At 53.0% G+C, this 14,513-nt stretch overlaps 1 protein-coding gene across 14 annotated transcripts in view; it reads right to left on the bottom strand.

Annotated features, from left to right (window-relative positions):
- The window catches only part of NRG2 (neuregulin 2), a 266,404-nt gene that overhangs the window by 10,595 nt on the left and 241,296 nt on the right, over positions 1-14,513 (bottom strand). For 3 of the 14 annotated variants that reach the window (XM_065546860.2, XM_065546859.2, XM_065546861.2), the window contains 3 exons: positions 14,356-14,476; positions 8,131-8,207; positions 2,435-2,458 (listed from right to left, as the gene is read on the bottom strand). In XM_065546860.2, the coding sequence (XP_065402932.1) occupies positions 2,435-2,458; positions 8,131-8,207; positions 14,356-14,476 (222 nt within the window). Of the gene's footprint in view, positions 1-682; positions 2,372-2,434; positions 2,586-6,269; positions 7,746-8,130; positions 8,208-14,355; positions 14,477-14,513 lie in introns of those variants that run through there. The other 11 variants (XM_045394951.3, XM_073994402.1, XM_045394950.3 and 8 more) reach the window with 9 other exon arrangements.

Here is a 14,513-nt window from a genome sequence, read left to right on the forward strand (position 1 = left end):
ACTCCATGCTGTTATCAGACTTGTTGAGTTTGCCATTCCAGGGGGTGAACTGTGCTGTCTCAGTGTAGTTTTTATTTCCATTTCACTCATGAGTGAGGTTGAGCATTTTTCCTATTGGAGTCATCTGTGTTCCCTTTCTGCTTGCTATTCATGTCCTTTTCTCTGCAGGCATTTAATCAGTTGCATCCTGCTTGGGCCGTTTTGGGTTCCAGACTCATGCATCCAAGGGTCATGACCAAACAGAACCCCTGATTCCTTACCCTCTTTCCAAACTTTTCTTCAACTCTTCCCAGCTCATGGGTGCAGCACCACTTTTCCTGTTGCTCAGGGCCCACACCTTGGGCTCATTCTTGATTACTCCCTTTCTTCCCACCTACCCTGATGCCAGATCCAGCTGCAAGTCCTGTTGCAGCTCCTCTTCCCAAGTAGATCCTGGGTCTGATTGAGCCTTACCATTTCCATTGCTTCCAACTTAGTCCAGGATGGTGTCACCTCTCACCTGGAGATGGTCACCTTCTGACGGGTCTTTCTGCTTCCACTCCTCCCCACCCTGCCCCCAGCCCAGGCTATTGTCCATCCAAAGCTACATTTATTTACAGCCATAAAGCAGATCATTTTACTCCCCTGTTTAGAAACTCAAGACGGTTTCCCACTGCGACTCGAATGCAACCCAAAGCCTTACCATGGCCTCTGAGGCCCCCGGCTGCTTGGTCCCAGCCTTCCCTTTGGATCTCATCTGTGGTCCTCTCCCTGTGTTCACTGTGCTTCAGAGCTGCAGGAAGTCTCTCCATCCACTGAACAAGGCAAGCCCACTCCAACCACACGATCTCTATACCTGCTGTGCCGCCCTCTGCAGGACTCCCCCCTGGTTGTTTACAGGGTTGGCCACTTTTCATCAGGTTTTAAAACAGATGTCACCTCCTCAGATAAGCCTTCCCTGACCACTTAGCTACACTAGCACCCCACTCCAGCCAGGCACTATCCCATTACCTCATTTTATTTTCTCTGCAGCACTGAACACCACCTGATGTCTTTCCTGTTTGCTTGTCACCTGTGAATGTGAGCCCAGGAGGGCAGGGACTGTGTGTCGGGTAAATTCTGTTCCATAGATGTTTGTTGCATTGGTGAGTGGGTGAATATACAGACCAGCCTTATAGACACTGACATATGTGCACACTCATACTCATCTCCACGCACTCACAGTTCCACCTGCACAATGTTCAACCCTTGATACAAAGGCATTCCACAGCCCCTCCCACCTGCTGCCAATCCTGCCCTGAGAGACCTCACAAGGTATATACTCTCAACAACACACACGTACCTGCAGATTCACCCCTGTGCACCCTGCCACCATCACAGACCCCACATAGACTCAATGCCTCTCCCACCACCCCATCACAGCCAGTTGCTATAGACGGATGCACTCTTACACACAAACTTTGCAATCTATCTTCTACTGAGAACAGCTGATAGAGGATAGGTGGTGGTGCTAGGAGGCCTCCCCAAATCAGCCACGAGAGCAGCCTTTCCATAATGGTAGGCTCTGTACTACGTCTGAGATCCCACCCCACCGCAGCCCCCACCTTCTGAGCCCCTGCCTCTCTCCTGTTGTCATATGCCTGGACACTTGAGACCATGGATGAGCCTCCCGGCACAAAGCCAGAGAGCCAGAAACACTAACCCCTTAAAGTCCCTTCTAGCCCAAGGAGTCTTCCAGGGGCCAGAGGGTGGTAGTAGCAGGTGGCAAGAGGACACATTTAAGATTCCGAGCTGAGAGACAAGGGGCAGGTCCTAGAGGCCAGCCCAACCCAGACCCCGGCTGGTCTTGCCAATGTGGGGTCAGATCATGGAGGGAATGACAGCCTCAAGCAGATGGCAAAGCCGGGCAGACAGACACAGGGAAGGGACAGAGGCAAATAGAGTTATCAGCTGCTGGCCTGGTGCAGGATGAAAAGCAATGGACATGGAAATGGGGAAAGGAAAGAAGACTGAAGTCAAATGGAAAGGGATGCCTCTCTGCACAACTCTTAAAACCAGGCTTCTGTGGTTCCTGGACACCAGCCCTTCGAGGGGCCATGTTCACACGTGGGGCCTGTCTCTTGTCCAGCCAGCCTGTGGGGCTGCACTCAGCTCAGGAGAGGGCCCTCCCCTCTGAGCCTTCCTAGCAATAGATCTCCCCTATGTGAGGGATGCTACTGTACACTGAGGGCCATGGTCCGAACCCCTGAGTGCCCTGTTGTTCGTGAGCTTCTTTCATCTCCTTCTAAATCAACATAGTTTATGATAGGACATCTTGATGGGGCCAGGAGAGATTTTTGGAATCATCCCTTGTCCATTTTTTGGAAAGGAAACCAAACATTCAGCACACATGGCATCGGAGGCTGTGAAGAGGGGCCACGCAGATGGTGCTGAGTGACACACAGAGGTTTCATACCCTTTAATTCAAATCCAAGGTGCTCTGGCAGTGCAGAAGAGAGGAGGGTCAGAAAGGGAGGGGTGGAGGGAGAGAGACAGGTGGACAGGGATAGGGGGAGAGAGAGAGACAGAAACGTTGGTCAGGACTCCTCAGACACCGGGCAGCCAGCCTGCGAGGTGAAAGCAGGTTAGTAGTGTCCCCTCCCAGCCTCCTGAGCTCCTTCCCTGACACCCAGTCCCCAAGAGCCCCAAGGAGGGTAGAGAGAGGAGATGTTAGAAACAGCAGGCAGGGCAGGCTCTTTAGAGATGAGCTGTGGGGTTAGTACCTGGTGGGGAGGCAGAGGCACAAGAGTCAGTTGGCAAATGTCCCTGGGAGGAAAGGTAAGTGGGGGTGGGGTCTCAGGAGCTCCCCTGCTCCTCCCAGCGGTCAGTGCCAGGCCTTCAGCACTCTCAACTCTCAAGCCTTCCTGCAGACAGCTTGCCCAGCTCCCTTGTTGGGGGCCCTATTTTTTTTTTTGTTCAGAGTGCAGGCATGAGGTCCCCAGACTTGCCCCATGTCCCTGCTCTGCCCCACAGGCCAAGCTGGCCTGTCCACCTACTGGGAGCCCGGGTGGGGAGCCTCAGAATCTGTGGGAGGGAGCAGGAAGAGGAAGAGGATGAAGCTCCAGATAGCAGGTCACTTCTCTACTTGACACCCCAACACCCTAGAAGCCTACAGGGCTGAGTCATGGTGCCTGAGCCTGATTTCACTACCAAGAAGAGCAAACTGCAATTCACAGGAAGAGACAAGTGGGTTCACTTGTAGAATGTCTGAGTTCCTCAAATGGTGGACAAATGACAGTCTTGGAAGTGGGATCGTGTTTTGAATGTGTGATTTCAGGACCCTGTGATGGAGACCCCCATATCATTGAAGGGTTAAATAAAAGGACCCTGACTCAAGGGTCAGCTCTGCACTGACCTACTGCTTGCTGTGCCACCCTGAGTGACACCAATCTAGTTAAGTCTCAGTCTCTTATCTGTTACGTGGGCATCAGGCTGGGGCATAGGATCCCAGGAGGTTTGCAAACCTGGCTGAGCTTCTGAATTGTCCAGACTGAGGAAGTCTGGCTCTGAGGTGGGAGCCCAGAAATCTCAACAGTGTTTTTAAAAAGCTCACCTACCATTCTAATGTAGCAGCCAGCATCGGTCTACAGGCCTGGAGTCTCAGTTTCATCCCTAATTCACTATGTGGATGTGGGTAAGCCATAATCCCTGTTTCCTTGTCTGTCCAAAGTGCTTGCACACAGCTAGAGGAAGATGTGAACAAGCCTGGAAGGCATGAGCTCAGCACGCGTGCAGGGCCCCGCTCCTCCTAGCCTGGATTTGCTGACTCTCTGGCTTCCCCAGGTGCATAGTCAGCTCCATTAGATCCACGGAGGGTGTGACACTGTGTCTGATATTGTCATCTGCCTCGGAGGAAGGCGAGCACCTGGCAATCTGCAGGAAGTCCTACGCATTATCCGTCCCTGGACCTCTCGTCTACTTCCTGATAGGGATTCCAGAGGGTTCTGCATTTGGAAAAGGGCGGGAGAGCAGGGTGGCTCTGAGCCAGGGACTGTGATGGCTCTGACTAAAGAGCCTGGAGGAAGATCCTGGGGCTTCAACCCCCCAGTTCCATGCAGAGACCATACCAATGAAGCATTCATTACTCCTAGCCCTTCCAGACACAAGCCCTTCTTGTACAGCTATTAAATCCCAGGTTGGGGAGTGAGCTGGACGTTTTGGTTTCTTTGCAGTCCCACTCTGACTGCTTGGAGGCAGGAAAAAGTTGCCCTAAGTATAGTTTGTCCACTCCTCTCCAGGGTGTCCCAGGGCTGGTCAGGCGTGCTGAGTAGACAGCACAAACTTGACAATTCTCAAAGAACCCTGGCGCACCTCTCACTGAGTAGTTAATGCTGTGGCCCAGGGACCCTTCAGGCAGCTGGAGAGCTCACATTATTTGTATATCTAGCCCTGCTGCCCTAAGAGAACAGCCCAGGTTGACCACAACACCTGGGACGCAAAGAGGATTGGGTTCATAGAGCTGGTCTGGGCCCCACTTTCCGACGAGGTTGTTGTATTAGATGAGGCAGCTGAGGCCCAGTGATGCTAGGACACTTTCCCAAGGTCACACAGCAAATTATGAGGCAGAAGGGAGACTGGAGGCCAGATCCTTTGGTCCCTTGGTGCTAAGCCATGGCTTTCCTGCCCACTGAGTTTCTGGGCAGGCCTGGCTGGGTATTGCTGAGGACAATGACCATCTGGAGAAGTGAGCAGGGCTCCCAAAGCTCTTTAAGTGTTTTCTTCTGTGTCACTCCTCTGGGAACCGAATAGTAGCAGCTGCAGCTTCTAGGGCTCCTAACTGGCCTCCTGTTTGAGTCAAAGGCCAGTACTGTTTAGAGTGGTGGCTGGCATGATTGGTGGGGTCACTGAGGGCTTGGCCAGTCACTGGGTAGGCAGCTTTCTCACTGGGAAGCATGGGATGGAACATGAGGGGCCTATGGCTGTGTCCGCCCCAGCAAAGAGAAGATCTTCCCACTCATTATGTTCATTGGCTGCCACTCAGTGAGGGTGGAGTGGCACCACTGAGTCACAGGAAGGTCCTATTAACCAGAAATTTGCATATTGACCAGTAACCATGGCAACCTGATGCTGGACTCCTGACAGGGCTGTGCTTACCAGACAATATGCAAATTCTTCATCCTGGACATGTCCCATGACATACAGTCATAGGGTGCCTGGACAAGGAGGCAGATGTGTGTACAGATGTGAGCATGAGCTCCTGTGTTTGCACATGTGCTTGCAGGTGTGAGCACATGCTCATGGGTTTGCGCATGTGTGCAGGTGTGTAAGAACATGATTGTGTGTGCATGTATGAGCCCGTGCTCACACGTTTGTGCTTATGTGTACAAGTATATGTGCTCTTTTACATGGGGACATAAAGATGGACAAGCTTTGACCTATGGGGAGCGGAGGGGCTGTTTGTGGAAGAAAGAGAAGCTTCAATGTGCTATTGCAGTCACAGGCTCTTTCCTTGTTCTCTGCAAAAGATAACCTGGTCTAGATGCTATCTGGGCAGGGTGTGAAGGTTGGACACTTTGCTCAGGATGTGCTGGGAGTCAGCCCCTAGGGGCCTGATGCTGCCCACCACCCCCATACCAGCTGTAGCTGGGAGAGGTACTAAACTGCACTCCAATCACAATGGCAGGCTCTCTGCTAAGCCCTTCATGTGCAGCAGTTCATTTCATCCTCACAGTAACCCCACAGGCATAAATGTCATCATCCCCATTTTACAGATGAGAAAACAAATTGAGAAGTTAAAGAGGCCCCAGAGCTAGTAAGCTCAGCAGCTGGCATTTTTACTGAGGTCTCTTTGAATCCGAAGCCTGAACACTTAAGCCAGCACTTTACACTACCTTTTCAGTAATTATCTGCTAGAGCAGTACATGAAGTGCTCTCTGGGAAAGTGCTTGAAGAGCATAAATCCTTTACGAAAAGGTAACAGTCAAGCTACTGAACACACTAGGCAGAAGGGCCTGGACTGCCTTTGCGGGCTCTTTTCTGGGCTCCTGGGACCCTGCTGACGTTCCTAGCAGATTTAGGCTGAAAGCTGAAGCAGCCCAGCTGGCAGAGAGGCCTTGGATAGCGGCCCGGGTTCCGGAGGCTCGGCTGCTCTGATTCAGGACAGGCTGGGACTCCCCGTCCAGAACAGTCCCACAAGCCTGGGAGGCTCTCTGCCAAGAGGAATATTGCCCCACTGTCTCTCTCACCTGGCCCCCAGCTTTGCCTGGGCTCTGCCTTCTCCTGGGGGCCCTCCTGCTCTACAGTCCTGCACTCAGGGCTGGGTATGACTCTGAAATAATTGCAGAGCCTGCGTTCTAGAGAATTCTGTTGGGCCACATATCCTGCCCACAGGCTCTGCCCTTCCTCCTTGGCCTCCCACACTCTATTAAGATAGTTGACCATCTGGGCCAAGCAGCTCCCATCCCCCAGGGGTCTCTACGCCCCTGTGGGGTTGGGGTGGGGAGTAACTTGCTGACCTTTTGTGCTGTGGTCTGAGGAGGACTGGGAAGGATCATTTCTCCACCCTGAGACCTAAATCCCCAAACCCCTTTTCTCCAAGGGCTACCTACATGGTCCCCTGGATCCCACCTTCAGCACCTCCCAGAGTTCTACCTCCCAGTATCCAGTGCCATATGGACACTCGGCTCCAAACTCCTCTTTGGGCCCAGCTGTCCTCCCTGGAGAAGAGGAGGTGGCGGGCAGGGGGTGGTGGCATGCAGGGGCCTAGCCTGCTCTGCAGGATGGGATGGGTGACTGGGGACAGGCCTTGCAAGGCAGCGGACCCCTGGTCCTCAAGCAGAATCAATGGCCGGCCAGAGGCTTTTCGTTCTGCTCCACCCCCACCTGGCGGTGCTGGAAGGAACTGCTCTCAGGCCCCAAATTAAAAAAAAAACCACTCCATAATTATGGCTGGGTCCTTGAGCCTCGGGGCTCACTTTTCTTTCTTCCTTCCTTTTTTTTTTTTTTTTTTTTTTTCTTGGCAAACTGTGCAAAAGAGAAAGCTCCAACCTCAGAAGTTGAAGAAAGGAAGGGAATAAAATCCTAGATGGGAAGATACAGACCACAGAGGTGCTGGAGTCATCAGTTACCCCTCAATTCCTCATTTCCTCAACTTTTTAGCATCTCCAGCACCAACCCCTGCCCCCTCTCCCACCATCCTGTAGCCACATAAATATCTTTGGTATTCAGGGAAACCATTGCCCTGGGTCCTGCTCTCCCTTAATTCCTCTTCCTTCCCTCTACCCCATTTCCAAACCCTCAAAACAAACAAACAAATTCTGGCCAGACTGGAAAATGGGCTTTCTGAGAACTTTTTTTCTGTCTCAAACACGTAGGCATACACACGCACACACTCACTGCCAGCCCCATCGGTACCCTCAGGCAGCCTTCAGAGGCAGGCGAGGGTTCCGCAAATGCTTCCTCCCGTTCTGGCCAGGCTGCCTGACCCCAGAAGTCGGGAGGAGGCCTGGGTGTGGCCCTGGCTGCTTCAGAGAGAACTTGGCATTACTGTGCCCAGGAGGTACAGTCCACATGTGGAGGTGGGGGTGCCAGGGGGCGTTTCTGTCTCCTCTAAGGAGCGCAGGACACCCTCTGCATCTCCCCGTAGTCTTGCTAAGCAAGGCCCCATCCCTCCCCAGGGGGAGACTGTCAGTCACCAGGGAAGAGAAGAAATAGAAGAAAGAGACATACTGGAGAAGTTGACCATTGCGAACTGCTGACACCTGTCCCCGGTGTATCCCACAGGACACCTACCAAAAGAAAGAAAACCAGAAAGAGAGAGCCAGGATAGCAAGACACAGGCATTGCAACACCCCGGCACGGGCTCCTGCCAATGCCAGCTGGGTTCCTTGCCACCGTTACCATTTGTATTGGCCTTGCCACTCTGCCCCTTACCTGCAGCCCTGAACTTTAAACCCAAGGATTAGGCCAAAAATGAAAACAAAGCAAAACAAAACAAAACAAAACAAAACAAAAAGAACTAACAAACCAAAATACAAAAAAGAAAAGAGAAACAAAACAAAACAGCCAAAGATCAAAACAACCAACACCCCTGGCCCTATGCCCTACATTGGGGGGACTGCACCCGGAAGCTTTCTAAGGAGCAGGGACTTGTGTTTGTATCTTCAAACATACTTTGCTTAGGATCTGGCATGTACAATCGCAAAGGCAGTTTCTCCAAACATCTCTGTCCGAAGAATCCATTTGGACATCTGGAGAAGGAAAAGGGGAAAAATCACAGAACAAACTGGCATCATCCGCGAGGCTAAGGTTAGAAATCAAAGTGCACAGTGATGAATGAGAAAAACCAAGTCAGGCACTTGGGGTCATACTTGTAGCTGAAGGGACTGGAGTCAGGGCTGGGTGGAGGGCTCTGAAATCTCCTCGAAAATCTGTCTAATAGATGTGGCTCCATGGGTGGTGGGGAAGGTGGGGTGGGTCGGGGGGAGGATGATTTAGGTAAGTGGGGTGAGGGAAGATGGGAAGTTGTCCTACTGGTCATTGAGACTTTCCTTCTTACCTGCCTGGTGCCCCATGAAGCAAGAACTGTGGCCTCTTGGTGCCAGGCAGTCAGTCAGCTGGCAGGGATCTGGGAGCCTTAAGGAATACCAAGTTCTTGGGAGCTACTCCTCCCAGGACCGACTGAAGGATTCTCTCCTGGGCCCTGGACAGGTTGTCTCCTCCAAGAAACAGCCCCCAGAAAACTCAAATAACTCGGGAATGCTGTTCCCAGACTGTGTATGTCTATGACAAAAGTGACCTAGGGGATATTTTATCTGTTCTTTCAAAGAGGGTTCTGTGGCCAAATCAATGTAGGAAATACATTCAGGGTGCCCTGTAGAGTTGCAGTGTACCTTCACCTATGAAAGACTATGAAAGTTTCATAGGAGGAAACAGCTGAACTTTCCATGTAAGTTCTCAAATTTATTTGTGTTTCAAATTTATTTCACCATGGATATTGTTTTTTGAGGAACCCTTGTAGAACATGGTTTGGAGAAGGCTGCCCCAGTGCAATGTACATGGGGAAAGCCTAGTAGGGAAATGGGAAGTTGGGGAGGAGTTGGAATTATCAGCATCCCAAAGTGGGCCTTCCTGATACCAGGTGCAGGGAATCTGGCCTTAGGTGGCAAGGACCACAAAAGGGATTGGAGCAGGCTCACTGGAGGACCCTGGAAGCCTGGTCCACCTCAAGGTCCTAGCGGCAGCCAGCCTGCGAAACTCTTCCATTTCCCCATGATCTGTTTCTCCATCACTGCCTGGCCCTGCCCTGGATCTCATTCTCCGATCTTGCCTTGCTTACAGCTCTAGAGCAACACCCACTCAATCTCCCTGACCTTGTCCCTACCCCCAAGGTACACGTTCTTCTGCTTTCTGGCTGCCACCCCTCTCCTCAAGCGAATCTCAGATTTCTTGCAGAAGTCTTGCAGATTTCTGGAGGACATTCCCACCCCTGTACTCTCTTCTGAACCCCAGCAAGGCTAGATACCTAAGGAGAAGCTTACAGGGAGGGCTAGACCCCTTCCCCACATCCCTACTCAGACATGGGTCTATATTGCCTCTGCATCTTCTTCCTTAGGAAAGTAGCTAAGTTCATCACCAGTGTCCCCCTCAATAATAGGCTACCGTTCAAAATTAATCAATGTAAACTTCCTCAAGAGGCAAGTGTACTCTACTTCTTAGCATTGCAGTATATAGCAACCGTCAGGAAGCCACTTAGGCTTACAGTAAGTGGTAGCTATTGGTTGTGACAGATACTCATGAACATCCTGTGACCTCAAATCTGGAGGAGTGGGGAATGGGAGTGGTGGGTGAGCAGAGGGCTGGAGTTTCTTTGGGCCTTGATGGTGTCTCCTCCAGGGGAGGCAGGCTGTTTGTCTTGTAGTGGTAGGATTGTGTGAGCAGGTATGCCTGGCTAATCAGGGGGTGGTGGAGGGCGGGAAGTGTGTCAGGAAAGTGGCATGGGTGGGGAGAGGGTGCATGCTCATCTTGTTGAACAGGGTGGCTTGGAGGAGGAGACTGCCATTAGCTCCCTTGTCAACACATCCTTCTCTGATCCCTGGCCCTTGTCCCTATTCATCCCAGATCAGGAAAATGGAGATAGTGGCTAAGGCTTCCCAACAAGCTCCAGCCAGGCTCAGCTCTTGGAAACTGATGTCCACTTGTGATGGGGACTAGAGGGGTAGAAGTGATTTTCAAATGTAAGTGCCTTTGGGAGTGGAGGATGAAGACCCAGGAAGTTGCCAAAATGACTCTTGGGTTCCACAAAGGAACAAGAAAGAGATAGATGTGTCTGTGTCCAGTGTCTGAGATCAGCCCAGCTCTCGGAGGCAGGGAAACCTGTGTGTGTGTGTGTGTGTGTGTGTGTGTGTGTGTGTGTGTGTGTGTGTGTGTGAGAGAGAGATAGAGAGAGAGAGTGGGGGAGTACAGGGGCAGGAGGGGCAAGGGGAAATTTATTTCCATTGCTGACAAGCAGGGCTGCTGTCCTAAGACCTTTGGAGACCAACGATAACTCCATACATCCCTGTGGCCCTTATCTCACACCCAGCCTGGACTATGCTGACTACATCCTTACATCTTTCATGGCCGCTAAGTTGCACAACATTATAGTCCTAACCTTCCTTCCTTGAGAAAATATGCTCCCCACTGGCTGAACAAAGCAAAAGGCACTGGGGAGGGGCAGAGTGAGGGGTGGTGGAAGGCTGACAGCTACTGCTGTTTTTTGGGGCGCTAGCTCCGTCAGGACACTCCTATTTTTCTCCTTAGTCCTGTTTGCTGGGGATGAGTCACATTCAGGAGGCTGGGGCTTCCCTAGAGAAGGCTTTGGGGGCGAGCTGGGCCTACAGCCTCTCTAACCTGCACCTAATACCAGGGTAAGAGAGTATGGGGTACATTAGCCTATGAACCAGGATAGGAGTCTGAACTCAGCATTGGGGGTGGGTGGTGGTTGGTGGTTCCCACTGAAACTGGGATTGACCCTCTGATTTTCAGGGGGCACAGAGGACAGATTAGAAGGAGCAGCGGGTAACAGCCTTCCCAGCCTTTCCCACCAGGTCATCGGCTATGACTCTGGGAAGGTCTGTCCCCAGGGCTGGAGAAGAGCAGGGTGAGAGAGGGGCAGAGAGGAGAGCCCATGGGCTGCATCTGGGGTGACAGAGAGGTCAGGACCTCTGCCTTCCCCTTTTCCCACCCCACCTCCCGGGCCTCAGTTTCACCTTTTGGTAGCCTGGGGATAATGCCATGTGTGCTGCCCTCACCCGGGGGAGGGGGTGGATGAAGGATGGCAGTGTGCCCCGGGCACTGGAGGGAGTGAAGGGCCTGTGAATTCATGAGAGGGGTGAAGATGTGGCGAGGATGAGCAGGCAGATGGGGGTGGGATGGGGAATCACCTGGACATGGGTGGGGTAGGGGCAGAGGGATGAGGAGGATGAGCTGATGGGAAGGGGAGGCATGCCACTGGTATGTGCACAGGGCTGGAAAGAGTCTTGTTCTGTCATCATCCCCTGAACCAGTCCCCAAGAGTCACGCACCAACCGTGCTCTACAAACACACGGAGAGAAGAGGAGAAAGCAGCAAGAGGGACTACAGAGGCCCCTGTCTGGCCCAGACAGGGGACAGTCACCTTGATTTGGACTCCCATTTTCAAATCCCCCTACGTTGTCTTTTTTAAAAACAAAATTCAGTATCAGTGACACTGTTTCTTTTGGCACTGAATTCCAGAAAAACAGGAGGGACGGAGTGTGCCTGCTTTCCAACACTCCCTGCAGGGCTCTGAACCAATACACAACAACAAGTGTAAGAAAACCAGGAAGGAAAACTGATTTTTATAGAAACTGGAATGAAACTGACCAGTGTAGTTTCATTATCCAAGCTAAGCGGAAATGCAAAAAAATCAAAATAAAAAGTAAACAAACAGCACAAATGGTAAGACGTGAGTTCCGTTTCCTAAATTCTTTCCTTTTTATTCCATTCAGGTGTCATCAGGAACCCCAAGAGGCCTGCCCCCCTTCCCCCGCAGCTCGTCCACCCCAGAATGGCCTCTGGGCTCTGCCCTGCCCCCCACCCCCCTGCCCTTCTCCAGCACAGCTATGAGGGGCCATTCTGACCGCATCTCCACCAGGGATGCCCTCTCCCCCGACGGCTGACAAAGGGAGTCAGGGAAGTTGGTTCCAGGAACCTTGACTGGAACCAGGGGAGGCCGAGATGGGGAAGTGGTGGCTCTGGGTACCAAGTTATAAGCAGTGCAGCTTCCCTTCCCTGGTGGGGAGGGGAACAGGGCACCATCTTCACAATGGCTCAGGCTCCTGCCTCTGCTCCTCTCAGATTTAGCTGGGCAGGACTCAGAGGTCCTAGGGGTGCAACCTTGCTGGCAGGGCCCTCCTGGAGCCCATATATCTCACCATTCCCTTGCCCACACTGAACTCTAGCACTGGAGCCCTGGCCCCCATGGCCCTCCTCAGCCCTGGCACCTGTCCTGAGGGGCCAGAACCTTCCCTGCCTGGATGAGGGCTGACTTCAGTGACAGTGCTGGATCCCTTCAAGGTTCGGGGTCCAAGGGGCTAGGGAAGAGAAGAGACCTACCTAGTGTATATGTCACAGGGAGGAGGAGGAGGATGCGGGAGACAAGGAAAGGGGGATGCAGGGCTGGGTCATCCCTGTGAGGTATTCCAGGACCCTGATGAATTTCTAGTAGATCTGTTCCAAAGAACTATGATCGACTTTCACAGCTAGAATGTTCCCTAGGGTCTGTCATACTAACATGGCAGCCTCCTAGAGGCAGGAGGCAGGGAAGGATGAGGGGCTGAGTCTGCATTGAGAACTTCCCTAGAGGGCCTGTTGTTGCTATTGGGACTCTCCCCCTAAGATTCGGGGAGGGTGGGAAGGAGGTGGCAGCAGGGGCAGGGTGGGGCCAGGGAGGAAGTCAGCTGAGGAGGCCAGCTGGGGCAAGAGCCATGGTTCTGCCTGGCAGTGCGGGCCGGGTCACCCAGCACTGAGATGAGCATAAAGGAGGCGCGGTCCCTCATTACCATGTTGTTAGGTGGAGGGGTCTTGAAAAGTCCTGGCCTCCTCAGACCAGGCTCACATTCCCGAGCAAGGGTGTGTCCAGGAAGGGGGCTGTGGATCTGGAGCGGGAGATCAGAGGCATGCGAGCTGAGAAGTGCTGAGTCTGACCTTGCCTGGCGGAAGGTCAAACACCTCTCTTTGAATCCCCATCAAAGTTTTGGTGGCCTTTGCCCAGATGCCATGGGAATGGGGCAGTTTTAGCACCTTTCCAGGGCTCTAGTCTTGGGCTGCTTTGAAACACTGAAGTTATTAACTAGGCCCCCCTCCTACTCCTCCCCTAGATCTGTCCAGAGTCTGTGCTGCCCTCACCAAGCTCCCCTCCCTCCTCACACACTCACCAGAGAATCTGTCCAGGGGGCACTGTAGGCCCAGCTGCCCAAAAGATTTGGCTGGGCGTGAACAAGCCCCCCCGACAGCCTCTCTCCCACCTGCCCCGTTTTCTATGGGGAGTGGGTGGTTCTGAGCTCCTTGGAGTTCCTGCTGGGGCCACCCTGCCTGGTTGGTGAGCAGGCTCTGGCCCCTGGGGAGGCTGAGAGGCCCCAGCCTGAGCCTCTCCTCCACCCTGACCTCCCCCATTGGGTCATACCTAGAGTGGTGTCCTTGCTGGCATCCCCTCATCCCATGGAGTGGGGGCTAGGGGCTGAAGGGGCACAGGCAGCACCCAGGGCATCTTTGTACAATGGGGTCCTGTAGGGCAGAAGGGCAGCCAGATCCTGAGGTCAGTACTTGGTTCTGGGCAGACCCCTCTTCTCCCCTCAAGACTACAGGAGCAAAGGGCTCTGGAACCTGTGCTCTGCCTGGCCCCACCAGGCTCCTCGCTACTGGGGAAGATGCAGCCTGGGAAACGTTCATTAAGAACAAAGTTTGGAGAGTTGCTGAGAGATGGGGAGGAAAAGATGGGGAGAAAGAGGGACTGAGGGAGGCAGAGAGAGAGAGAGACAGAGAGAGAGAGAGAGAGAGAGAGACAGAGAGAGAGAGAGAAAAACCCAGTGCCCAGTGCCTAGGGCATAGACTAGCATCCCCATCTCCCTAAAGGGTGTTGGTGAAAGGGTAGACATCAGGAGATGGGGTGGATAGGGGCCTGGGAAATGGGGACTCCCCAAGCCCTTGTGCCCCTTAGAGCTTGTATCTCCTTATATTCCAGGAAAGGGCTAGGAAGTAGGGCAAAGCTTCCTGTCTACACCCCTTGGGAACCTCTTGTCAGTGGCTTGGAACCCTCTTTTACCAGAGCCCTCCACTTCTGACCCAGCATCTCCTACCCTGCTCTTGCCCCCAAGCCCACCCCTACTGGTCACTTACTTGCAGGAGAGCTGGTTGATGCCCTCGATGTAGTAGCAGACGCCTCCATTGACGCAATAGGACTTGGCTGTCTCGTTGCACTTCCGGGCGTGCCCCGACCAGGATGAGAGGGTGGTGCTCACTGAGGGTATGAGAGACATGTGCCAGTGACCCACTGA

This window comes from Macaca fascicularis, chromosome 6 (genome assembly GCF_037993035.2).
Source record: "Macaca fascicularis isolate 582-1 chromosome 6, T2T-MFA8v1.1".
Taxonomy (NCBI): Eukaryota; Metazoa; Chordata; class Mammalia; order Primates; family Cercopithecidae; genus Macaca; species Macaca fascicularis.